This window comes from Thalassophryne amazonica, chromosome 23, assembly GCF_902500255.1.
Source record: "Thalassophryne amazonica chromosome 23, fThaAma1.1, whole genome shotgun sequence".
NCBI classification, from domain to species: domain Eukaryota; kingdom Metazoa; phylum Chordata; class Actinopteri; order Batrachoidiformes; family Batrachoididae; genus Thalassophryne; species Thalassophryne amazonica.
Window position 1 is genome coordinate 28,419,841 of NC_047125.1, and position 24,582 is coordinate 28,444,422.

At 41.0% G+C, this 24,582-nt stretch overlaps 3 protein-coding genes across 5 annotated transcripts; 2 read left to right on the forward strand and 1 right to left on the reverse strand.

The window, feature by feature from the left end:
- Window positions 1-99: 99 nt before the first annotated feature.
- On the reverse strand, window positions 100-11,258 carry LOC117504616 (type-2 ice-structuring protein-like). 3 transcript variants are annotated; one of them, XM_034164110.1, is made up of 8 exons: window positions 11,215-11,258; window positions 2,359-2,395; window positions 2,140-2,227; window positions 2,028-2,063; window positions 1,177-1,280; window positions 963-1,097; window positions 763-874; window positions 104-669 (listed from the first exon to the last, which is right to left on the reverse strand). In XM_034164110.1, the coding sequence occupies exons 3-8, from the start codon at window positions 2,201-2,203 to the stop codon at window positions 587-589; spliced, it is 534 nt and encodes a 177-aa protein (XP_034020001.1). In that variant the 5' UTR covers window positions 2,204-2,227; window positions 2,359-2,395; window positions 11,215-11,258; the 3' UTR covers window positions 104-586. The 3 variants fall into 3 exon arrangements, with proteins under 3 accessions (XP_034020003.1, XP_034020002.1, XP_034020001.1); XM_034164112.1 differs by lacking the exon at window positions 11,215-11,258 and having other exon boundaries at window positions 100-669; window positions 2,028-2,054; window positions 2,140-2,230; window positions 2,359-2,377; XM_034164111.1 differs by lacking the exon at window positions 11,215-11,258 and having other exon boundaries at window positions 102-669; window positions 2,140-2,230; window positions 2,359-2,394.
- On the forward strand, window positions 10,689-12,369 carry LOC117505436 (type-2 ice-structuring protein-like). The gene is made up of 6 exons (XM_034165079.1): window positions 10,689-10,750; window positions 11,069-11,090; window positions 11,133-11,297; window positions 11,377-11,511; window positions 11,826-11,936; window positions 12,032-12,369. Exons 1-6 carry the CDS (start codon window positions 10,689-10,691, stop codon window positions 12,113-12,115), a joined length of 579 nt encoding a protein of 192 aa, XP_034020970.1. The 3' UTR covers window positions 12,116-12,369.
- A 5,520-nt stretch (window positions 12,370-17,889) lies between these two features.
- Window positions 17,890-20,297, forward strand: LOC117504618 (type-2 ice-structuring protein-like). The gene is made up of 7 exons (XM_034164113.1): window positions 17,890-17,943; window positions 18,075-18,163; window positions 18,358-18,396; window positions 19,366-19,469; window positions 19,549-19,683; window positions 19,770-19,878; window positions 19,975-20,297. The coding sequence occupies exons 2-7, from the start codon at window positions 18,100-18,102 to the stop codon at window positions 20,055-20,057; spliced, it is 534 nt and encodes a 177-aa protein (XP_034020004.1). The 5' UTR covers window positions 17,890-17,943; window positions 18,075-18,099; the 3' UTR covers window positions 20,058-20,297.
- The last annotated feature ends 4,285 nt before the right edge of the window (window positions 20,298-24,582 follow it).

Below are 24,582 nucleotides of genomic sequence, written 5' to 3' on the forward strand. Positions count from 1 at the left end.
CAAAGAATGCCTCACATTCACCCCATATGTGACGCTGCTGCCATACAAGGCGCAAACAACACACTGGGAGCAACTGGGGGATTAAAGACCTTGCTCAAGGGCCCTTAGTACTTGTCCAGTCAGGCTGAGATTTGAACAGAGGATCTTCTGGTCTCAACCTCAACACCTTAACCACCAGACCATCACCTCACCTATTATATTTGTTATGTTTGTCTGGTCATGTGAAGCACCTTGCAGTAGCATTGTTGTGATTTGGTGCTAAACAAATAAAATAAATTGAATGTTGTTGTGTCATATTTAATGATATTTGGAACTCAGTACATTGAACACAGACCAGATTTTTTTTTAATGCTTAAAGCTTTTTAATTTGTGTTATAAATTTCACATTTCAGCGTAAAGTTTGCAGTAAAAGCGTCTTTTCATAACCATTCCATGTGCCCATTTCATCCCAGCCTTTGCATCCAGCTCAGGCTAACGTGTCTTTTCCTCCCTGAAGCAGCGTTACAGATACAGCAAAGAAATAAAGATGTGTCATGACTTATGGAGCCGACATACAACACAAACACATGAAGCTTCACAACTCAGATCAGACCCACAAATCAGTTGGGGGTTTAGCACAGATGGACGGAAGCTTTTCTTGACATTTTTGATCATCCCAGCATTTTTTACCTGTAAGTAAGAAAAATGAGTCAGTCATTAGTACACAAAACAAAACCAGCAGATTTATCTGCATTTACTGTCAGAATATTGACATTTATTTACCTGAAAAATTCATTTGCAAACAGTTCTGATGGTCCACACCATTATTCGGCTCTCCTGGACACCAGTTGTTAAACCTGAAAGGTGTTCCATCAGTCCAAATCCAGTGTCCCTCCTATCAAACAGAAGAAATTATAACTGTGCAAATAATTAGAACACAGAGTCAGTAACTGTGTGGACGTGCACATTTATATTTTACATACTTTGAATGTGTCCGATCCTCCGAGCCACGCCTCATTGGACTGTTGTGTGACCTTGATGATCAAGTTCTGAATGTCAAGATACTCATCACTGCTGTGAACTGATGCGAGATGTCCACCCATGTACATACAGTTGCTCTGCGGGGGACAAAACAGTGAATTTAGGCAAAGAAAAACACAAAGACATGAACAGAAAATGTAACATCGTCCTGATTACCTCTGCTCCAGTCCAGGACAAGCACCGAGGGACATAAAGGAAACAGCGACCACTGATCTCTGACCAACCACTGGGACAAGATGATGACCTCTTGACTCGGACCTCTGGAGGATTTTTACAGTAGTAATGTCTTAAAATTCTAAACTTTGCAGGCAAAACATGATCTTGACACCAAAAGTAGGTGCAGTCAAAAACACGTCCTCACACCAAAACCAACACAGGAGTATAACTGCACGGGGACATCACACACACGGTTATTTTAACAATCAAACACCTGCATGTGTGACCTGTAATTAGATTTAGACCGTGAGAAGCACTCTGAGAACTATCAGTCTGGTCACCAAGCAGAAAGAGGCTCCTGTAATGGACACGTCTGTCTGTGAGGTTATCTTCAAACAGTGGACCATCCTCTAACATCACAGCTCATGGAAAGCTCTAAGGTTAAGGTCGACCACAGTATGACCACAACAGATGGTCACCTCAAACTATCTGATCTGCTTGAGGTTTCTTCCTTTTATTAAATACAATCATTTTTGTAAAAAAAATTCTGAGGCACTTTTTCCTTGTCACTGTCACCAATGTTCAGCAAATATTAGCTGGTGACAGTCTGGAGGCCTTGTTTGGTTAATGACTGTGTTCTTGGTTAATGACTGTGTTCTTGGTTAATATTACTTCATGTTTACTGTTGCTGGGGATTAAAGTATTGATCCTTGAAGTAGATTTTAAAATGTGTGCAGGCTTCTCTGTCCTCAAGTGATTAAAGGTTCATTATCAAAATGTTTTAAGGAACAAAATCACAAACTGACCCACATGAATAGTTTGATGGAAGACGAAAAACAATTCAAACTCACCCTCTTGAAGTTTGTATAGCTGATCTCCTGTATAAACTGGACAGTTTCAGACAGTTAAAGATCACGCAAACACACACACACAGTCAAACTGGTACCAATCAGCAGAACTCACCAGCAGCTCCACTCAGAGTCATCATGGCACAAATCAGCAGACACACGTAAGTCAGGGTCTTCATGCTGGAGATGATTCAGAAGGTGACCTTCTGTCAGGAACACAGATGTTATGAACATTTATCGACAGCCACTGTGATTGAAGGCTGACCACAGGTCTACAAAAGATGAAGGAAAGTCAGAAAAAGTGTGCAAAAAAGGAAGCTGGAGTCTGACTAACCTGGTGCAGAAGTTCTTGGGACGTCCTGTGTGGAGATGTTGGACAAAACAAACATCAGCTCTTATATACAGTAACTTTATCTCCCATCTATCACAGAATAAGGAACTGTTTTAGAATGACTCTACAGTTCCATGAATACTGCTGATGTGGCAAGTGACTTTACCAAGAGCCACTTCTCTTGCGAATGTGTAAATAGGACCATCAGGTCCATAAGTATTTCGACAGATAAACTATTCTTCTAATTTTGCCTGAAACATGTTCTTGAAGAGTTTCAGCTTCAATTAAAAGTGTTTAACAAACACATTACATTAACTGTTTAAGAATTAGAAACAATATTTTTATATTCAGAGCCTCCATTTTAAGAGTGCAAAAGTAATTGGACAAACTCAATATAAGAATTATGAATACAAACCATCACTTTTAAAACCAGCTTTCTTTGAAACTACAGTGTGTGGGATTTAGTGTCAACTAGTGATGAGAATGCAGAATTCATTATGCTGTCACCTGGTTCTGAATACTGGTTTCCATTTCTGCTCATAAGCACCCAAATCTCAGAAACACTGGAGTCACGTCTTTCTCTGGATCAGGCTCAAAAACTTCAGTCACCTCTCATGCATCCATATATCATGAGCAAGTCCTCTGCTCAGCTCCTGTTCCTCATCCAAGGCTAAAATCTACTTTTCAATCCAATCCGCGTTATTTATATAGCACATTTAACAACAAAGATGTTTCCAAAGTGCTGCATGTACAACCCCAATTCCAATGAAGTTGGGAAGTTGTGTAAAATGTAAATAAAAACAGAATACAATGATTTGCAAATCCTCTTCAACCTATACTCAACAAAAATATAAACGCAACACTTTTGGTTTTGCTCCCATTTTGTATGAGATGAACTCAAAGATCTTGTTGTGTGGGCCGCTGAAGAGGAGGTACTGCTGGCCCACCACCACCAGAGGGCGCCCTGCCTGGAGTGCGGGCTCCAGGCACCAGAGGGCGCTGCCGCCTTATGGGAGTAGCCTGGGTGACAGCTGTCACCCATCACCAGACACAGCTGTTCCACTCAGCACAGAGGTATATCAGGAGGACGGCGTCTCCACCTCAGTGCCGAGATATCGCCTAAGACTGAGGTAATATTCTCTGCATTTATATTCTGAACAACCAGCTAAACTTGTTAAACCTTTTCAGGACTGTTGACTACTGGTAGCTTCATTGCTTGGATAAGTACTCACCTTCCTGCTGTACTTTGACAAGAGGTGGAGGCGGCTTCTCCCCTCTCCGTTACTGGGTGCGGTCGCATCCACACCTGTGTGTTGTTGCTCTCTCCCGCCAGCAGTACCGGATCCGACGAGCGGAGGCAGTGGCCACCTGGGAATTCGGGACTTGGCGGTTCCAGTATTTCCAGGGTTCGGTGGCAGAGGAGATCTGGTGGTTCCGGTTCGACTGAGACGGACGTCTCCTACCTTCGAGCCTGCCCACACGACACCAGCGGATTCGACCCCAAATTGTGATTGTTGTATTTATTGTGCTCGTTTCACAATAGTAAACCTTGTTATTTACCTTCTCCATTGTCCGTTCATTGCGCCCCCTGTTGTGGGTCCGTGTTCCTACACTTTCACAACAGATCTAAAACTTTTTCCACATACACAATATCACCATTTCCCTCAAATATTGTTCACAAACCAGTCTAAATCTGTGATAGTGAGCACTTCTCCTTTGCTGAGATAATCCATCCCACCTCACAGGTGTGCCATATCAGGATGCTGATTAGACACCATGATTAGTGCACAGGTGTGCCTTAGACTGCCCACAATAAAAGGCCACTTTGAAAGGTGCACTTTTGTTTTATTGGGGGGGATACCAGTCAGTATCTGGTGTGATCACCATTTGCCTCATGCAGTGCAACACATCTCCTTCGCATAGAGTTGATCAGGTTGTCAATTGTGGCCTTTGGAATGTTGGTCCACTCCTCTTCAATGGCTGTGCGAAGTTGCTGGATATTGGCAGGAACTGGTACACGCTGTCGTATACGCCGGTCCAGAGCATCCCAAACATGCTCAATGGGTGACATGTCCGGTGAGTATGCCGGCCATGCAAGAACTGGGACATTTTCAGCTTCCAAGAATTGTGTTCAGATCCTTGCAACATGGGGCCGTGCATTATCCTGCTGCAACATGAGGTGATGTTCTTGGATGTATGGCACAACAATGGGCCTCAGGATCTCATCACGGTATCTCTGTGCATTCAAAATGCCATCAATAAAATGCACCTGTGTTCTTCGTCCATAACAGACGCCTGCCCATACCATAACCCCACCGCCACCATGGGCCACTCGATCCACAACATTGACATCAGAAAACCGCTCACCCACATGACGCCACACACGCTGTCTGCCATCTGCCCTGGACAGTGTGAACCGGGATTCATCCGTGAAGAGAACACCTCTCCAATGTGCCAAACGCCAGCGAATGTGAGCATTTGCCCACTCAAGTCGGTTATGATGACAAACTGGAGTCAGGTCGAGACCCCGATGAGGACGATGAGCATGCAGATGAGCTTTCCTGAGACGGTTTCTGACAGTTTGTGCAGAAATTCTTTGGTTATGCAAACCGATTGTTTCAGCAGCTGTTCGAGTGGCTGGTCTCAGACGATCTTGGAGGTGAACATGCTGGATGTGGAGGTCCTGGGCTGGTGTGGTTACACGTGGTCTGCGGTTGTGAGGCTGGTTGGATGTACTGCCAAATTCTCTGAAACACCTTTGGAGACGGCTTATGGTAGAGAAATGAACATTCAATACACGAGCAACAGCTCTGGTTGACATTCCTGCTGTCAGCATGCCAATTGCACGCTCCCTCAAATCTTGCGGACATCTGTGGCATTGCGCTGTGTGATAAAACTGCACCTTTCAGAGTGGCCTTTTATTGTGGGCAGTCTAAGGCACACCTGTGCAAAGGAGAAGTGCTCACTATCACAGATTTAGACTGGTTTGTGAACAATATTTGAGGGAAATGGTGATATTGTGTATGTGGAAAAAGTTTTAGATCTTTGAGTTCATCTCATACAAAATGGGGGCAAAACCAAAAGTGTTGCGTTTATATTTTTGTTGTGTATATTCAATTGAATACACCACAAAGACAAGATATTTAATGTTCAAACTGATAGACTTTTTTGTTTTTGGGCAAATATTTGCTCATTTGGAAAAGGATGCCTGCAACACATTCCAAAAAAGTTGGGACGGGGCAACAAAAGACTGGGAAAGTTGATGAATGCTCAAAGAACACCTAACTGGAAACAGGTGAGTGTCATAAATGGGTATAAAAGGAGCATCCCCAAAAGGCTCAGCTGTTCACAAGCAAAGATGGGTCGAGGATCACCACTCTGTGAACAACTGCATGAAAAAAAAGTCCAACAGTTTAAGAACAATGTTTCTCAGCAAATCAGTTGTAAGTAATTTAGAGATTCCATCATCTACACTCCATAATATAATCAGAAGATTCAGAGAATCTGGAGAACTTTCCACACGTAAGCGGCAAGGCTGAAAACCAACACTGAATGCCCGTGACCTTCAATCCCTCAGGTGGCAGTGCATTAAACACCGATATCATTGTGTAAAGGATCTTACCGCGTGGGCTCAGGAACACTTCAGAAAACCATTGTCAGTTAACACAGTTTGTCGCTACATCTACAAGTGCAAGTTATAACTTTACCATGCAAAGAGCAAGCCATACATCAACAACGTCCACAAATGTCGCCGCCTTCTCTGGGCCTGAGCTCATTTGAAATGGACGGCTGCAAAGTGGAAAAGTGTGCTGTAGTCTGATGAGTCCACATTTCAAATTGTTTTTAGAAATCATAGATGTCGTGTCATCCGGACAAAAGAGGAAAAAGACCATCCAGATTGTTTCCAGCGCAAAGTTTAAAAGCCAGCATCTGTGATGGTGTGGAGGTGTGTTAGTGCCCATGACATGGGCAACTTATACGTCTGTGATGGCACCATCGATGCTGAAAGGTACATCCAGGTTTTGGAGCAACGCATGCTACCATCCAAGCAACGTCTTTTTCAGGGACAACCAAGCTTATTTCAGCAAGACAATGCCAAGCCACATTCTGCACGTGTTAGAACAGCGTGGCTTCATAGTAAAAGAGTGTGGGTACTAGACTGGTCTGCCTGCAGTCCCGGCCTGTCACCCATTGAAAATGTGTGGCGCATTATGAAGCACAAAATACGACAACGTTGATCCCAGACTTTTGAGAAACTGATGTTGTACATCAAGCAAGAATGGGAAAGAATTCCACCTGCAGAGCTTCAACAATTAGTTTTCTCAGTTCCCAAATGTTTATTGAGTGTTGTTAGAAGGAAAGGTGATGTAACACAGTGGTAAACATACCACTGTACCAGCTTTTTTGAAACGTGTTGCAGGCACGCATTTCAAAATGAGCAAATATTTGCACAAAACAACATCTTAAATATCTTTGTGGTGTATTCAATTGAATATAGGTTGAGGATTTGCAAATCATTGTATTCTGTTTTAATTTACATTTTACACAACGTCTCAACTTTATTGTAATTGGGTTTGTAGAATCAACATAGATAAGACCCCAATAGTCATGAAATAAATAAAAAATCGGTAAAATAACACATACAAACAATACACAATTACACAATATATACACAATAATACAAAAGATAAAAACCAATAAAATCAACCTGGATTAAAAAACAGCCAAAAACAAACAAATAAAAAATAAAACAGAGGACCACACAACTCACGCATTATTAAAAAACATAGAATAAAAGTGGGTCTTCGGACAAGACTTAAAACGCTCCACTCTGAGTCTGGGACCAGCCACAGAGAAAGCACTGTCCCCCCGGTTTAAATCTCATCTTCTGCACCCACTACAAGCTGGAAATAGCTCTCAGACCTCAGAGCACGTGCCGGAGAGTAAGTTTGGTGGAGGTCAGTTACGTATTGCGGGGCCATTCCATTCAAAGCTTTACAAACAAACAATAAAATCTTAAAATTAACAGGAAGCCAGTGCAAAGATGCAAGAATTAAGGTTATGTGATTGCATTTCCACGCCCCTGTTAAAAGTCACGCTGCAGCATTCTGGACTAACTGCAGATGAGAAAGAGCTGATATAAATAAAGTGCATTACAGTAGTCCAGATGACTTGAAATAAGAATACATAACGTGTTAAAAAAGGTTAAAAAATAAAAATGGTATTTCCTTTGTTAAAAGACTGGCTGGTGACTTTGGGACGTGCAAAATCCTTGAGAGGTCCCAAGTCAACGAGGGTACTTCCAAACAACATAACCTCTGTCTTGGCCTCATTAAGTTTTAAAAAATATCTGCGATAACCAAGCCTTGACATCACACAGACAGTCAAGTAGGGGTCTCAGGGGGCAGAGGCTGTTTTTAGTAATGGGCATGTAGATTTGACAATCATGGGCAAAAAAAAAAAAAAATGGTAGGCCATACTACGTTGTTTAAAAATTTCTACTTTGAGGAGATATAGAGCAAAGAGGATGGGTCCCAGAATAGAACCCTGGGGGACTCCATGATGAAGAGGGGCTGAAGACAAGGTGGAGTCCCCCAGCCTGACAGCAAAAGACCTCTCTGACAGGTAGGACCTAAACCACTCCATAACGGTCCCCCTGACACCCACACAGTCTCACAGGCGGTCTAAAAGAATTTTATGGTCGACTGTGTCAAAAGCTGCAGTGAGGTCTAAAAGCACTAACATGGCTGAACTACCAGAATCAGTTGTTAAAAGGAGGTCATTAAAAACATTTAAAAGTGCAGAATCAGTACTATGAAATGCTTTGTACCCCAAATGAAATGGATTCAATGTGCCATTTTTCTAAAGAAGGCTGCAATTGAGCAAAGACACATTTCTCTAAAATTTTCGACGCAAGCAGTAACTTGGAAAACAAAAGTAGCAAACATGGACATTTGGAAAGTGCGAGAGAAGAGGAGATGACAGAGGACCCAGAACATCCTTCAGCATGACTCCCTGCCGAGAGAGTCATGCACATGTGCCACACGAACATACAAACATAGGACTTTTATTCTCAACAGTACCGTTATGATTTTCAAATCTGTTTGTAGTATTTTATAGGTTTTTAAAAAGGTCATATTGATCAAAATAGAATTTTAATCTACCTCTTAGAGTCTGTTGTGGTTGGAGTTTCACATGTAGCTGTCTGAACGACTTATGATTCTATATCTGTTCATGTAGAAATCCTCCTGCGACAGCAAGTAATATTTTGTCCTGAAATTGCTTGTTTTGGACTCCTGTGAAATACATCACAGAGGTTTCTACCCTTGCAAAGTGCTTTCACCTGATTCAGACTTTGGTCCGACTGTCAGGAAAGAAAACACTGAGATGTTCATCAGTCTGAGGCTGGTTGATGGAAAACGCATTTGTCCTGTCTCATGTTGTCTCGCGTCATTCTGGACGGTCTGAATGACAAACCAGTTTTCCAAAGGTTGGGACTGTACGATGTCCATTCTTTTCCTCCAACTATACGTTGAATGTAAACTGTTTAATTTCATTTGTTCCTTTAATTATTCATGTCAGTCTTGATCTTCCTCTGATCTTGGTCTACAAAACCTTTTTTGGGATCCTCCGTTTTTACACTACAATGTATTTTAGCTCTTCTGGTCGGTCTGTTCCTAAGAGTTTTAGAGCCAGAAAACCCAAACTGAAGCTGAATTCATATAATCAAATCGAGAACTTGATGGTTTCAGCAAAATGTTAATATGGTTTATCAGTTTAGTGTCTCAGTTATTGAGTTTGTAGGTATCAAAGGTAACTTTGAGATTCACTGTACCACCACTGTGTAGATCACATGAACTCCAATCAGCATGAACATCTTGTTCAAGTGGTCTCAGTTATTTCTTAATATGGTGAAAAGCATGTGGCTGAAGTATTACCACATACATGGGCCCAGATATCTGTGGATCATTACACTGGCATTTCAAATTGAGAAGTTGAGAAACTGTTGCAGTTATCTCTCTCCATCTGCTGCATCATTTCTGTCTTGTCATTGTACAGTTGATCATGAACATCTGAGTTAAGCTTCCCTTTGTGACAAACAAACAAAAAAAGTGAGAACACATTAAAACAGTTCAGTGAATGTTGTGGATAATTGTATTTGTATAAATAATTATAATGTTGATTTAAAAAAAAAAACTTTCTGCAGCTTTTTTGTTTTTAAATCAAGAACATTCTGTATGCTGTGAATGACATTTTCTGGAAACATTGTTTAAAGTAAGAATTTATGTTTGTGATGTGAGACAGGAATTTATTTATCTGTTTTTGTTCTCAGTAATAAAGAGCGACAGCTTTTATTTTCAAATTAAATTTTCAGCAAAGAGAACATCTCCAAAACCAGAATTTTACAACAAAATGCCAAAAACAAAAGTCTGAGTCCACAATTTTTGAGTTTTTTTTGGCGGGGGGATTCTTTCCAGAGTAAGAGGACCATCAATGAAGATTTTAGCTTTGGATGAGGAACAGGAGCTGAGCAGATGACCTGCTCGTGATATACAGATGTACAAGAGGTGACTGAGAAGTTTTGAGCCTCATCCAGAGAAAGTAGGATGTGGCTCCAGTGATTCTGAGTTTTCGGTGTTTCTTAAAAAATGGAAACAAGTATTCATAACCAGGTGACAGCATGATGAATTCTACATTCTCACCTCTAGTTGACTAAATCCTGCACACTGTAGCTTCAAAGAAAACTGGCTGTAAGGGTGATGATTTGTATTCAGAATTCTTATATCGAGTTTGTCCAATTACTTTTGGACTCTTAAAATGGAGGCTCTGAAGCTAAAAATAATATCTAATTCTTAAACGGTTAATGTAACATGTTTGTTACAAGCTTTGAACTGAAGCTGAAACTCTACAAGAACATCTTATTTCTGGCAAAATGAGAAGAATAGTTTAACTGTTCAAATACTTATGGACCTGATGGTACAATTTACACATTCTCAAGAGAAGTGTCTCTTGGTAAAGTTTCTTGCCACATCAGCAGATTCATGGAACTGCAGAGTCATTCTAAAACAACAGTTCCTTATTCTGTGATAGATGGGAGATAAAGTTACTGTATATAAGAGCTGATGTTTGTTTCGTCCAACATCTCCACACAGGACGTCCCAAGAACTTCTGCACCAGGTTAGTCAGACTCCAGCTTCCTTTTTTCCACACTTTTTCTGACTTTCCTTCAAGTTGGGTGGACCTATGATCAGCCTTCAATCACAGTGGCTGTCTATAAATGTTCATAACATCTGTGTTCCTGACTGAAGGTCACCTTCTGAATCATCTCCAGCATGAAGACCCTGACTTACGTGTGTCTGCTGATTTGTGCCATGATGACTGAGTGGAGCTGCTGGTGAGTTCTGCTGATTGGTACCAGTTTGACTGTGTGTGATCTTTAACTGTCTGAAACTGTCCAGATCTTCCAGAAGGAGAGCAGATAAATTAACTTAAAAAGTCTGAGTTTGAGCTTTCCATGAGCTGTGATGTTAGAGGATGGTCCACTGTTTGAAGATAACCTCACAGACAGACGTGTCCATTACAGGAGCCTCTTTCTGCTTGGTGACCAGACTGATAGTTCTCAGAGTGCTTCTCACGGTCTAAATCTAATTACAGGTCACACATGCAGGTGTTTGATTGTTAAAATAACCGTGTGTGTCATGTCCCCGTGCAGTTACACTCCTGTGTTGGTTTTGGTGTGAGGACGTGTTTTTGACTGCACCTACTTTTGGTGTCAGGATCATGTTTTGCTTGTAAAGTTAAGAATTTTAAGACATTTCTACTGTAAAAATCCTCCAGAGGTCCGAGTCAAGAGGGCATCATCTTGTCCCAGTGGTTGGTATGAGATCAGTGGTCGCTGTTTCCGCTACGTTCCCAGGACCTTGTCCTGGACTGGTGCAGAGGTAATCAGGACGATGTTACGTTTTCTGTTCATGTCTTTGTGTTTTTGTTTGCTTAAATTCACTGTTTTGTCCCCCGCAGAGCAACTGCATGTCCATGGGTGGACATCTCGCATCAGTTCACAGCAGTGATGAGTATCTTGACATTCAGAACTTGATAATAAAGCTCATACATCAGTACAATGAGACATGGCTTGGAGGATCGGATTTATATCAAGTATGTAAAATATAAAAGTGCACGTCCACACAGTTACTGCACTCTAAGAAATAAAATGTTGAATTTAATTGATAAAGTTAAGGTAAATTTTCCACATAACTCTGTCAATTAAGTGCAACACAATATTGGGATTTAAGTAATAATGTTTAATTTGATTTAATTAATGTCAATGACAATTTTGTTTTCCACTTAATTAACAACGTTATGTGGAAAAAGTTACCTTAACTTTATCAATTAAATTCAACATTTTATGCCTAAGAGTGTTACTCTGTGTTCTAATTATTTGCACAGTTATAATTTCTTCTGTTTGATAGGAGGGACACTGGCTTTGGAGGATGGAACACCTTTCGGGTATAACAACTGGTGTCTCGGAGAGCCGAATAATGGTCAAGACACTCATAACTGTTTGCAAATTAATTATTCAGGTAAATAAATGTCAATATTCTGACAGTAAATGCAGATAAATCTGCTGGTTTTGCTTTGTGTACTAATGACTGACTCTTGTTTTTCTTACTTACAGGCCAAAAATGCTGGGATGATCGAAAATGTCAAGAAAAGCTTCCGTCCATTTGTGCTAAAACGGCCAAATTATCTGTGGGTCTGATCTGAGTTGTGAAGCTTCATGTGTTTGTGTCGTATGTCGGGTGGAGGCTCCATATGTCATGACACATCTTTATTTCTTTGCTGTATCTGTAACGCTGCTTCAGGGAGGAAAAGACACGTTAGCCTGAGCTGGATGCAAAGGCTGGGATGAAATGGGCACATGGAATGGTTACGAAAAGACGCTTTTACTGAAAACTTTATGCTGAAATGTGAACTTTATAACACAAATTAAAAAGCTTTAACCATTGAAAAAAATCTGGTCTGTGTTCAATGTACTGAGATCCAAATATTAAATATAACTCTACAACATTCAATTGATTTTATTTGTTTAGCAACAAAATCACAACAGTCCTGCTTCAAGGCACTTCACATGAGCAGACATAACAAATATAATAGGTGAGGTGACGGTTTGGTGGTTAAGGCCTAGGACTTGATACCAGAAGATCCTTGGTTCAAATCCCAGCCTGACTGGACAATCACTAAGGGTCCTTGAGCAAGGTCTTTAATCCCCCAGTTGCTCCCGGTGTTTAGTGAGCGCCTTGTGTGGCAGCAGCCTCACATCGGGGTGAATGTGAAGCATTATTTGTAAAGTGCGTTGACCATCTGATGCAGATGGAAAAGCGCTATATAAATGTAGTCCATTTATAATAAACAAAAAAATGGAATGTGATCTATTGCAGTGTTTTTTTTATTCAGATTTGTACAGCAACCATGCACAATTTGTTATGTGTCGACGCGGGTTGAGGAGCGGACCTGCGTCTGACGGAACTCAGCGCTAAAACAACCAGAAAGCGGTTCCAATAACAAAACAATTTATTTTCCCCCTTTGGTGCATAACAAAGTGTACAAACAAAAACTGCGTCGGTCTGGCGGAGTGAAGGACGGCACGCTCTCCAGCGCCCAAAAGGATCGAAGCCCGGCGCTTCTGGACCCACGTTCACCGCCAAACACCCCCCAGGTGGACACGACAAACCGACTCTGCGAAGGATAAAAAAGGTGAGGTAAGTCAGCAGTTACAACCAATATCCTTAAAAAGGCACACTATCAGCAACACATTCAGGTCCGAATTCAAGCTTTATGTAAATGAGCAGCTTCTCACAACAGGTGGAGGATCATCAGTCCGCATGCCACGGCAGTGAGAAGCGAGCTGCACAACTCTCATCAAAGTTCAAATATACTGCGTAACAAAATACCAAGTTACTGTTAACAATTATTCAGATAATCAATCACCTCTGATGTGTGCTGACAGCATGTGTCCCTCACCCTTCCTCCTTCACAGGCACAATGTGTCAAACCCAGGGGCGGTCCTCAGCGTCACACAAACGAACATCACAAGGTCGAGTTCCCGGCAATTCTGCTTGAATCACACATGACTTAAATGCAGAACGCCATCTCATTATCTGCTTCAGCTGAAAGTCTTTAAGGTTGCACGTGAGCACCATCCACAGGTGCTGCACATCATGTTGATGAGGGTGAAGGACTCTTCTGCCAGCACCTTCTCCACAGACAATAAATCAGTTTGCATACCACCTGGAGAGCAAAGAAAAGAAAAGAACACCAAAATGTCCAGCCACACCCCCCAACACACAACACAATTTTTAGTAAAAACTGTCCAGACAAAATGTTCTGCTGCTGCTCAAATTGCTCATTATGTTTAAATTGGTTAAAATTTAATGACAAATTGGAAATATTTCTAAATTTATTTTACTTGTTGCAGAATTGATACAGGTGTTTTTTGAATTTGTAACTACAACCCCTGGCAAAAATTATGGAATCACCGGCCTCGGAGGATGTTCATTCAGATGTTTAATTTTGTAGAAAAAAAGCAGATCACAGACATGACACAAAACTAAAGTCATTTCAAATGGCAACTCTCTGGCTTTAAGAAACACTATAAGAAATCAGGAAAAAAAAAAATTGTGGCAGTCAGTAACGGTTACTTTTTTAGACCAAGCAGAGGAAAAAAATATGGAATCACTCAATTCTGAGGAAAAAATTATGGAATCATGAAAAACAAAAGAACGATCCAACACATCACTAGTATTTTGTTGCACCACCTCTGGCTTTTATAACAGCTTGCAGTCTTTGAGGCATGGACTTAATGAGTGACAAACAGTACTCTTCATCAATCTGGCTCCAACTTTGTCTGATTGCTGTTGCCAGATCAGCTTTGCAGGTTGGAGCCTTGTCATGGACCATTTTCTTCAACTTCCACCAAAGATTTTTAATTGGATTAAGATCCAGACTATTTTCAAGCCATGACATTGACCCTAAGTGTCTTTTTGCAAGGAATGTTTTCACAGTTTTTGCTCTATGGCAAGATGCATTATCATCTTGAAAAATGATTTCATCATCCCCAAACAGCCTTTCAATTGATGGGATAAGAAAAGTGTTCAAAATATCAACGTAAACTTGTGCATTTATTGATGATGTAATGACAGCCATCTCCCCAGTGCCTTTACGTGACATGCAGCTCCATATCATCAATGACTGTGGAAATTTACATGTTCTCTTCAGGCAGTCATCTTTATAAATCTCATTGGAACGGCACCAAACAAAAGTCCCAGCATCATCACCTTGCCCAATGCAGATTCGAGATTCATCACTGAATATGACTTTCATCCAGTCATCCACAGTCCACGATTGCTTTTCCTTAGCCCATTGTAACCTTGTTTTTTCTGTTTAGGTGTTAATGATGGCTTTCGTTTAGCTTTTCTGTATGTAAATCCCATTTCCTTTAGGCGGTTTCTTACAGTTCGGTCACAGACGTTGACTCCAGTTTCCTCCCATTCGTTCCTCATTTGTTTTGTTGTGCATTTTCGATTTTTGAGACATATTGCTTTAAGTTTTCTGTCTTGATGCTTTGATGTCTTCCTTGGTCTACCAGTATGTTTGTCTTTAACAACTTTCCCATGTTGTTTGTATTTGGTCCAGAGTTTAGACACAGCTGACTGTGAACAACCAACATATTTTGCAACATTGCCTGATGATTTACCCTCTTTTAAGAGTTTGATAATCCTCTCCTTTGTTTCAATTGACATGTCTCATGTTGGAGCCATGATTCATGTCAGTCCACTTCGTGCAACAGCTCTCCAAGGTGTGATCACTCCTTTTTAGATGCAGACTAACGAGCAGATCTGATTTGATGCAGGTGTTAGTTTTGGGGATGAAAATTTACAGGGTGATTCCATAATTTATTCCTCAGAATTGAGTGAGTCCATATTTTTTTCCCTCTGCTTGGTCTAAAAAAGTAACCGTTACTGACTGCCACAATTTTTTTTTCCTGATTTCTTATAGTGTTTCTTAAAAGCCAGAAAGTTGCCATTTGAAATGACTTTAGTTTTGTGTCATGTCTGTGATCTGCATTTTTTGTACAAAATTAAACAACTGAATGAACATCCTCCGAGGCCAGTGATTCCATAATTTTTGCCAGGGGTTGTATTTCCTGCATTTGCTCGTCATCCTAATTTGTAAGAGGTGTGGTCTTTCTTGGCTCTCGTACAATTACGAGGTGAGAGTGTATTGAGGATTTACATACAAATGATGATAATTGGCTCGTCAGCTGATTTTGTGTAATGGATATGCAACATCGACAAGTGTTTAGACTAAAATGGTTAAACAGCACCACCTGGCGGTGGCTGAGGGAAATTAGACTTTCCCATCAGGATCATTATTATTTGCTGGTGTGCTCTTGTGACACCAGGATGCATGACGTGGACAAAATTTTTGTCTGCAAGTGTGGCTGGGGGGGGGGGGGTGTATCTGTAATATCAAACTCAAGATTGTATGATTCTGCAAATTTACATCAACACACTGATGATTATAACCTAAAAATTAAAATTAATAACTTCAATTTGAAATGATCAAAACCTCAAATCATCCCACAACTTTAATTGTGTAACTGACCAAAATAAAAATATTAACATTCATATCATCATGATGAACCATCCCTTAGTTATGCTGCTATAGACGTAGACTGCTGGGGGGTTCCCATGATGCACTGTTTCTTTCTCTTTTTGCTCTGTATGCACCACTCTGCATTTAATCATTAGTGATCGATCTCTGCTCCCCTCCACAGCATGTCTTTTTTCCTGGTTCTCTCCCTCAGCCCCAACCAGTCCTAGCAGAAGACTGCCCCTCCCTGAGCCTGGTTCTGCTGGAGGTTTCTTCCTGTTAAAAGGGAGTTTTTCCTTCCCACTGTAGCCAAGTGCTTGCTCACAGGGAGTCGTTTTGACCGTTGGGGTTTTACATAATTATTGTATGGCCTTGCCTTACAATATAAAGCGCCTTGGGGCAACTGTTTGTTGTGATTTGGCGCTATATAAAAAATTGATTGATTGATGACTGAAGAACAGTGTGATTAATAAACTGCTCAGATATGAAAATTTGTCACTCACTCAGCAGGTGTTGATTTGGATAAACGTCAATTTAAAAGTTCAGACTCATTTGCATCTTGTCAAACAAAATCTTTTTTGTTGAATCAGAGTGAAGGATTGTTTGTGGAAAACATGTTCATTCAAACAAACTAATCAACCGCATGAACTGATAAAAATAAAAAGCTAAAATTCAGCCTCAAGTCCGTTTGTGGAATAATCTCAGTGATTTCAAAATATATAAAGTACGGAGTCTGTGTCAAACTGGATTCAGATTTTTAATTTGAAACAGTTCAGATCAAATAGTAGCTGAATTTAGAAGTTAAACCAACAGGAAAAGTGATATGTTCAACATGATATTTTATTATTCCATTTTTTTGTGATTTTTGTTTTGTCCATTTCAATTGAGTTCAGGGCCTAGAGAAGGTGGTGGCATTTCTGGATGTTGTTGATGTATGGCTTTCACTTTGCATGGTCAAGTTTTAATTTGCACTTGTAGATGTAGCGACAAACTGTGTTAACTGACAATGGTTTTCTTGAGTTTTGCTGAGCCCACGCGGTAAGATCCATTCCACAATGATGTCGGTTTTTAATGCAGTGCGGCCTGAGGGATCAAAGGTCATGGGCATTCAGTGTTGGTTTTTGGCCTTGCTGCTTACATGTAGAAAGTTCTCCAGATTCTCTGAATCTTCTGTTTATATTATGGACTGTAGATGGTGGAATCCTTAAATTCCTTGCAACTGAACATTGAGAAACATTGCCATTAAACTGTTGGAACATTTTTTCATGCAGTTGTTCACAAAGTGGTGATCCTCGCTCCATTTTTGCTTGTGAACGGCTGAGACTTTTGGGGATGCTCCTTGTATACCCAATCTTGACACTCACCTGTTTCCAAACAGGTGTTCTTTGAGCATTCATCAACATTCCCAGTCTTTTGTGGCCCCTCCCAACTTTTTTGAAATGCGTTGCAGGCATCCATTTCAAAATGAGCAAATATTTGCACAAAAACAATAAAGTTTTTCAGTTTGAACATTAAATATCTTGCCTTTGTGGTGTATTCAATTGAAAATAGGTTGAAGAGGATTTGCAAATCACTGTATTCTATTTTTATTTACATATAACACAATTTCCCAACTTCATTGGAATTGGGGTTGTACAAAACCTTGTTGGGATGCTACCACATATTTTAGTTCTTCTGGTCAGTCTGGTCGGTCTGTTCCTCAGAGTTTTAGAGCCACACAACCAAAATGGACCTGATGGTACAATTTACACATTCTCAAGTGTCTCTTGGTAAAGTCACTTTCCACATCAGCAAAATTCATGGAACTGCAGAGTCATTCTGAAACAACAGTTCCTTATTCTGTGATAGATGGGAGATAAAGTTACTGTATATAAGAGCTGATGTTTGTTTCATCCAACATCTCCACACAGGACGTCCCAAGAACTTCTGCACCAGGTTAGTCAGACTCCAACTTCCTTTTTTCCACATTTTTTCTTATTTTCCTTCATGTTGGGTGGACCTATGGTCAGCCTTCAATCACAGTGGCTGTCGATAAATGTTCATAACATCTGTGTTCCTGACTGAAGGTCACCTTCTGAAACCATCTACAACATGAAGACCCTGACTTACATGTGTCTGCTGATTTGTGCCATGATGAATCTGAGTGGAGCTGATGGTGAGTTCTGCTGACTGGTACCAGTTTGACTGTGTGTGTGTGTGTGTGTGTGTGTGTGTGTGTGTGTGTGTGTGTGTGTGTGTGTGTGTGTGTGTGTGTGTGTGTGTGTGTGTGTGTGTGTGTGTGTGTGTGTGTGTGTGTGTGTGTGTGTGTGTGTGTGTGTGTGTGATCTTTAACTGTCTGAAACTGTCCAGATCTTCCAGAAGGAGAGCAGCTAAATGAACCTCAAGAGGGTGAGTTTGAATTGTTTTTCTTCTTCCATCAAACTATTCATGTGGGTCAGTTTGTGGTTTTGTTCCTTAAAACATTTTGATCATGAACCTTTAATCACTTGAGGACAGAGAAGCGTGCACAGATTTTAACATCTACATCAAGGATCAATACTTTCAGTAATATTAACCAAGAACACAGTCATTAACCAAACAAGTCCTCCAGACTGTCACCAGCTAATATTAGTCTGAACTTGATCAGAGGTCTGATAAATTTGTTCACCCTGAGAGCAGAAGTCTGCAGAAAATGACTTTTTTCATTATTATTTAGTTTGGAATATGATCTAATGTATAAAGCTGACCGTGTGTGTGTGTGTGTGTGTGTGTGTGTGTGTGTGTGTGTGTGTGTGTGTGTGTGTGTGTGTGTGTGTGTGTGTGCTCGCTATGCACAGCCACAATAAACAGGCAATTGACACAAAACGTGGATGGCGACTGGAGGCACCAAGGGGGAGGTCACTGGGTTCCTTAGGTGGAACGTGTATGTGTGCTAACACACACACACACACACACACACACACGGTCAGCCTTATATATTAGATCACAACCCGCTCACTGGAGCCTTTATCTTTGCAGTTCACGTGGTGCTCTGGTCAGATAGCAAGCATCACACTTTACTTATGACGTCATAGCGACTGGCTCATGTGCACGTGAATTTCAACCCGAACGGGACAGCACTCATTTCAAACTGACACGAAATATACAATAACATGGCTAAATTTCTTCTCTATTACCTTTCGTACAAGACGTAACTCAGCTCGTTATTTATGTTTTTCACACATGCAGGTGTTTGATTGTTAAAATAACCATACGTGTCATGTCCCCGTGCAGTTACATGGGGACACGTTTTTGACTGCACCTACTTTTGGTGTCAAGATCATGTTTTGCCTGCAAAGTTACGAATTTTAAGACGTTTCTACTGTAAAAATCCTCCAGAGGTCCGAGTCAAGAGGTCATCATCTTGTCCCAGTGGTTGGTATGAGATCAGTGGTCGCTGTTTCCACTATGTCGCAAGGCCCTTGACCTGGGTTAGAGCAGAGGTAATCAGGACGATGTTACATTTTCTGTTCATGTCTTTTTGTTTTTGTTTGCTTAAATTCACTGTTTTGTCCACCGCAGAGCAACTGTATGTACATGGGTGGACATCTCGCATCAGTCCACAGCTATGATGAGTATCATGACATTCAGAGCATGATCATCAAGGTCACACATGAGCCCAAGAAGGCATGGCTCGGAGGATCGGACGCATACGAAGTATGTAAAATATAAATGTGCACGTCCACACAGTTACTGACTCTGTGTTCTCATTATTTGCAGTTATAATTTCTTCTGTTTGATAGGAGGGGCTCTGGTTTTGGACTGATGGAACACCTTTCGGGTTTAACAACTGGTGTCCAGGACAGCCGAATAATCTGGACAATCAGGACTGTTTCGCAATGAATTATTCAGGTAAATAAATGTCAATATTCTGAGAGTAAATGCAGATAAATCTGCTGGTTTTGTTTTGTGTACTAATGACTGACTCTTGTATTTTCCTACTTACAGATCAAAATTGCTGGAATGATGAACTGTGTGGTGTAACATTTCCATCCGTCTGTGCTAAACCACCAACTGATTTGTGGGTCTGATCTGAGTTGTGAAGCTTCATGTGTTTGTGTCGTATGTTGGGTGGAGGCTCCATATGTCATGACACATCTTTATTTCTTTGCTGTATCTGTAACGCTGCTTCAGGGAGGAAAAGACACGTTAGCCTGAGCTGGATGCAAAGGCTGGGATGAAATGGGCACATGGAATGGTTATGAAAAGACGCTTTTACTGCAAACTTTACGCTGAAATGTGAACTTTATAACACACATTAAAAAGCTTTAAGCATTAAAAAATCTGGTCTGTGTTCAATGTACTGAGATCCAAATACAACCACTGGCAATAATTATGGAATCACCGGCCTCGGAGGATGTTCATTCAGTTGTTTAATTTTGTAGAAAAAAAGCAGATCACAGACATGACACAAAACTAAAGTCATTTCAAATGGCAACTTTCTGGCTTTAAGAAACACTATAAGAAATCAGGAAAAATAATTGTGGCAGTCAGTAACAGTTACTTTTTTTAGACCAAGCAGAGGGAAAAAAAATATGGACTCACTCAATTCTGAGGTATAAATTATGGAATCACCCTGTAAACTTTCATCCCCAAAACTAACACCTGCATCAAATCAGATCTGCTCATTAGTCTGCATTTAAAAAGGAGTGATCACACCTTGGAGAGCTGTTGCACCAAGTGGACTGACATGAATCATGGCTCCAACACGAGAGATGTCAATTGAAACAAAGGAGAGGATTATCAAACTCTTAGAGGGTAAATCATCATGCAATGTTGCAAAAGATGTTGGTTGTTCACAGTCAGCTGTGTCTAAACTCTGGACCAAATACAAACAACATGGGAAAGTTGTTAAAGGCGAACATACTTGTAGACCAAGGAAGACATCAAAGCATCAAGACAGAAAACTTAAAGCAATATGTCTCAAAAATCGAAAATGCACAACAAAACAAATGAGGAACAAATGGGAGGAAACTGGAGTCAACGTCTGTGACCGAACTGTGAGAAACCGCCTAAAAGAAATGGGATTTACATACAGAAAAGCTAAACGAAAGCCATCATTAACACCTAAACAGAAAAAAACAAGGTTACAATGGGCTAAGGAAAAGCAATCGTGGACTGTGGATGACTGGATGAAAGTCATATTCAGTGATGAATCTCGAATCTGCATTGGGCAAGGTGATGATGCTGGAACTTTTGTTTGGTGTCGTTCCAATGAGATTTATCAAGATGACTGCCTGAAGAGAACATGTAAATTTCCACAGTCATTGATGATATGGGGCTGCATGTCAGGTAAAGGCACTGGGGAGATGGCTGTCATTACATCATCAATAAATGCACAAGTTTACGTTGATATTTTGGACACTTTTCTTATCCCATCAATTGAAAGGATGTTTGGGGATGATGAAATCATTTTTCAAGATGGTAATGCATCTTGCCATAGAGCAAAAACTGAAAACATTCCTTGCAAAAGACACATAGGGTCAATGTCATGGCCTGCAAATAGTCCGGATCTTAATCCAATTGAAAATCTTTGGTGGAAGTTGAAGAAAATGGTCCATGACAAGGCTCCAACCTACAAAGCTGATCTGGCAACAGCAATCAGAGAAAGTTGGAGCCAGATTGATGAAGAGTACTGTTTGTCGCTCATTAAGTCCATGCCTCAGAGACTGCAAGCTGTTATAAAAGCCAGAGGTGGTGCAACAAAATACTAGTGATGTGTTGGAGTGTTCTTTTGTTTTTCATGATTCCATAATTTTTTCCTCAGAATTGAGTGATTCCATATTTTTTCCCTCTGCTTGGTCTAAAAAAGTAACCGTTACTGACTGCCACAATTTTTTTTCCTGATTTCTTATAGTGTTTCTTAAAGCCAGAAAGTTGCCATTTGAAATGACTTTAGTTTTGTTTCATATCTGTGATCTGCTTTTTTACTACAAAATTAAGCAACTGAATGAACATCCTCCGAGGCCGGTGATTCCATAATTTTTGCCAGGGGTTGTATCATTAAATATAACTCCACAACATTTAATTCATTTTATTTGTTTAGCACCAAATCACCACAATCCTGCTTCAAGGTGCTTCACATTGTTGGGAGGGTGTCGTAGCACGGACCCACAACAGGGGGCGCAAATGAACGGACAATGAATAAACCAAAAGGTAACAATTTAATGTTGTGACACTACACAACGAAAAGATACAGAAAATATGCACAGTCAATTAGCACCAGGTGACATGTGGCAGGCTCGAAGATAGGAGACCCCCCCGACGAGAGAGAAGCCGTACTCCACACGGCTTCCACCACCAACGGCCTGAAGAACACCGGAGCCGCCAAGTCCCGAGTCCCCAGGTGGCCTCTGTTCCCGGCTGTCGACCCTGGTACTGCTGGCAGAGAGTGTGAGTCCGCACACTCAGTAATACACAGTCCAACACTGATGGGAGGGAGCACCTCCACCTCCAATCATACACTTAAGCAGCTCCTGTCAGTCACTTATCTGGAGGGAGTGGGAGGCGAAGACGTCGCGGTTCCCACAATACGCCGCTCCAAGAAAACTGTCCCACAGGAATAAACGGCTGCAAACAGAGATCAAAACGTGGATTAATCCAAATACTGCAGAGAAGGATTACCTCAGGAAAGGTAGTCGATTTCTCGGCAAGGAAGTGGAGTTGCAGTCCGGCTTTTATGGTGTGATGTTGATGATGATAAACGAGTGACAGCTGGTGCAGGGAGAGAATGACAGCTGTCACTTCTTCGGGATCTGGCGCCCTCTCGTGCTTGGAGCCCGCACTCCAAGCAGGGCGCCCTCTGGTGGTGGTGGGCCAGCAGTACCTCCTCTTCAGCGGCCCACACAACACACATGAGCAGACAAACATTATAACAAATAATATAATAAAAAAAACTGGAATGTGGTCTATTGCAGTTACTTTTTATTCAGATTTGTACAAAAACCATGCAAAATGTTTGAGCAAAAAACTGTCTGGACAACATTTTCTGCTACTGTTCGAACTCATCATTATATTTAAATGGGTTATGTTTTAACTACAAATTGTAAATATTGCTAAATTTATTGTACTTGTAGAATTGATACAGGTGTCTTTTGAATTTGTAACTATTTTCTGCATTTATCCGAATTTGGTACGGAATATGTTTAGGGGTCACTGAGAAATTTAGTCCTTTAGCGAGCACATCCTTTTTTGTCTGTGTAAGAACCCTGTTGGAGAGATTCTTTACCCAATTTTCCCTGTTGTCACTAATTTGTCTGGGTGTATCTTTAAAAATACTCCCACTGAAAGTACGCCTTTTCTGCACTAAAAGGTTGTGAAACTTCCTGATTTGCCGCTCCTTACTTTTTAAATGTTCAGCCATTTGAATTTTAACAATGAACTTTGTGATCTTATTATGGGCCTCTTCCCCCACTAAGGTTTCTAGTTGGGTACCCACGATGGTCCCTGGACAAAGTGCAGAAGTCCCAGAGAACAAAGAGACCAGATAGACAGGAGACGGAGACAAGAAGAAGAGGAGTGTCTCTCCCTTATTTAGCAGGAGTAGGGGAAAAACTACAGAGGATCTTCAGACAGCACAAAATCCCAGTTTACTTTAAACCTGTTAACACCTTGAGACAGAAATTAGTTCACCCTAAGGACAGGATCCCTAGTTACAAACAGAGCAATGTAGTGTATTCTATCAGATGTCAGGAAAACTGTAACGAACACTACATAGGTGAAACGAAGCAACCTTTACACAAAAGGCTATACCAGCACTGCAGAGAGGGCACCAGTGGACCTCAGTCTGCGGTTCACCTCCACCTTAAAAACACTAACCACACGTTTGAGGACAAGGAAGTTAAAATATTAGCCAGAGAGAAGAAATGGTTTGAGAGAGGGGTCAAGGAGGCATTCTTTGTGAAATGTTTGAAACCTAGCCTTAACCGGGGAGGGGGTCTGAGACACACTTTATCCCCTGTTTACAATGGGGTACTCAGGTCAAAGGAGTTTCAGTCTTTTGTTCATGGTAATGAGTCATTCACGTCATCAAGGGAGCCATCAGAAAGGCATCCATCCCATCATTAGAGGGACAGCTGTCCTGCCATTAGGTGTGCTAACTAGAGCACAATATTTACTAATGAGAGCTATTGTTTAGTTCCTAGCCTATAGCAATCTGCCTCTCAGTAGGAGGGGTCTGGTTAGGTTTAAAACTCCACCTTTTGTTGGCTTCTGTTTTATTCTTCTCTACAAGAGTCAGACAGAAGTCAGACTTCCAGAGCAAGAATTTTAGCTGAGGAAGCTTCTGTGATTTGAAGCGAAACGTCCTCGCGTCAAGCAACCCAGTCCAGTCAAAGATTCAAGCTTCTCTACTAAGGTGCTCCATAGAAAAAAAAACATCTAAACCTTATATACCTCATGAGCAAGAACACTGGCGACAGTGACGAGGAAAAGTACCTCTGCATTTTGTAACAATGTTTTTTTTCAATAGAAGGAAGAAAGCTCAAGCAGATCAGATGGTTTGTGGTGACCATCTGTTGTGGTCATACTGTGGTCGACCTTAACCTTAGAGCTTTC

Bases quoted from the DNA above. Each gene is read 5' to 3' on its own strand.
- LOC117504616 (XM_034164111.1), bottom strand. From the start codon at position 2,203: ATGAAGACCCTGACTTACGTGTGTCTGCTGATTTGTGCCATGATGACT. The intron at 1,281-2,027 runs GTGAGTTTGAAT...AAAATCCTCCAG, and splicing joins GCTATACAAACTTCAAGAGG to AGGTCCGAGTCAAGAGGTCA. The intron at 1,098-1,176 runs GTAATCAGGACG...TGTCCCCCGCAG, and splicing joins TGTCCTGGACTGGAGCAGAG to AGCAACTGTATGTACATGGG.
- LOC117504618 (XM_034164113.1), top strand. From the start codon at position 18,100: ATGAAGACCCTGACTTACATGTGTCTGCTGATTTGTGCCATGATGAAT. The intron at 18,397-19,365 runs GTGAGTTTGAAT...AAAATCCTCCAG, and splicing joins GCTAAATGAACCTCAAGAGG to AGGTCCGAGTCAAGAGGTCA. The intron at 19,684-19,769 runs GTATGTAAAATA...TCTGTTTGATAG, and splicing joins GAGGATCGGACGCATACGAA to GAGGGGCTCTGGTTTTGGAC.
- LOC117505436 (XM_034165079.1), top strand. From the start codon at position 10,689: ATGAAGACCCTGACTTACGTGTGTCTGCTGATTTGTGCCATGATGACT. The intron at 11,298-11,376 runs GTAATCAGGACG...TGTCCCCCGCAG, and splicing joins TGTCCTGGACTGGTGCAGAG to AGCAACTGCATGTCCATGGG. The intron at 11,937-12,031 runs GTAAATAAATGT...TCTTACTTACAG, and splicing joins TTTGCAAATTAATTATTCAG to GCCAAAAATGCTGGGATGAT.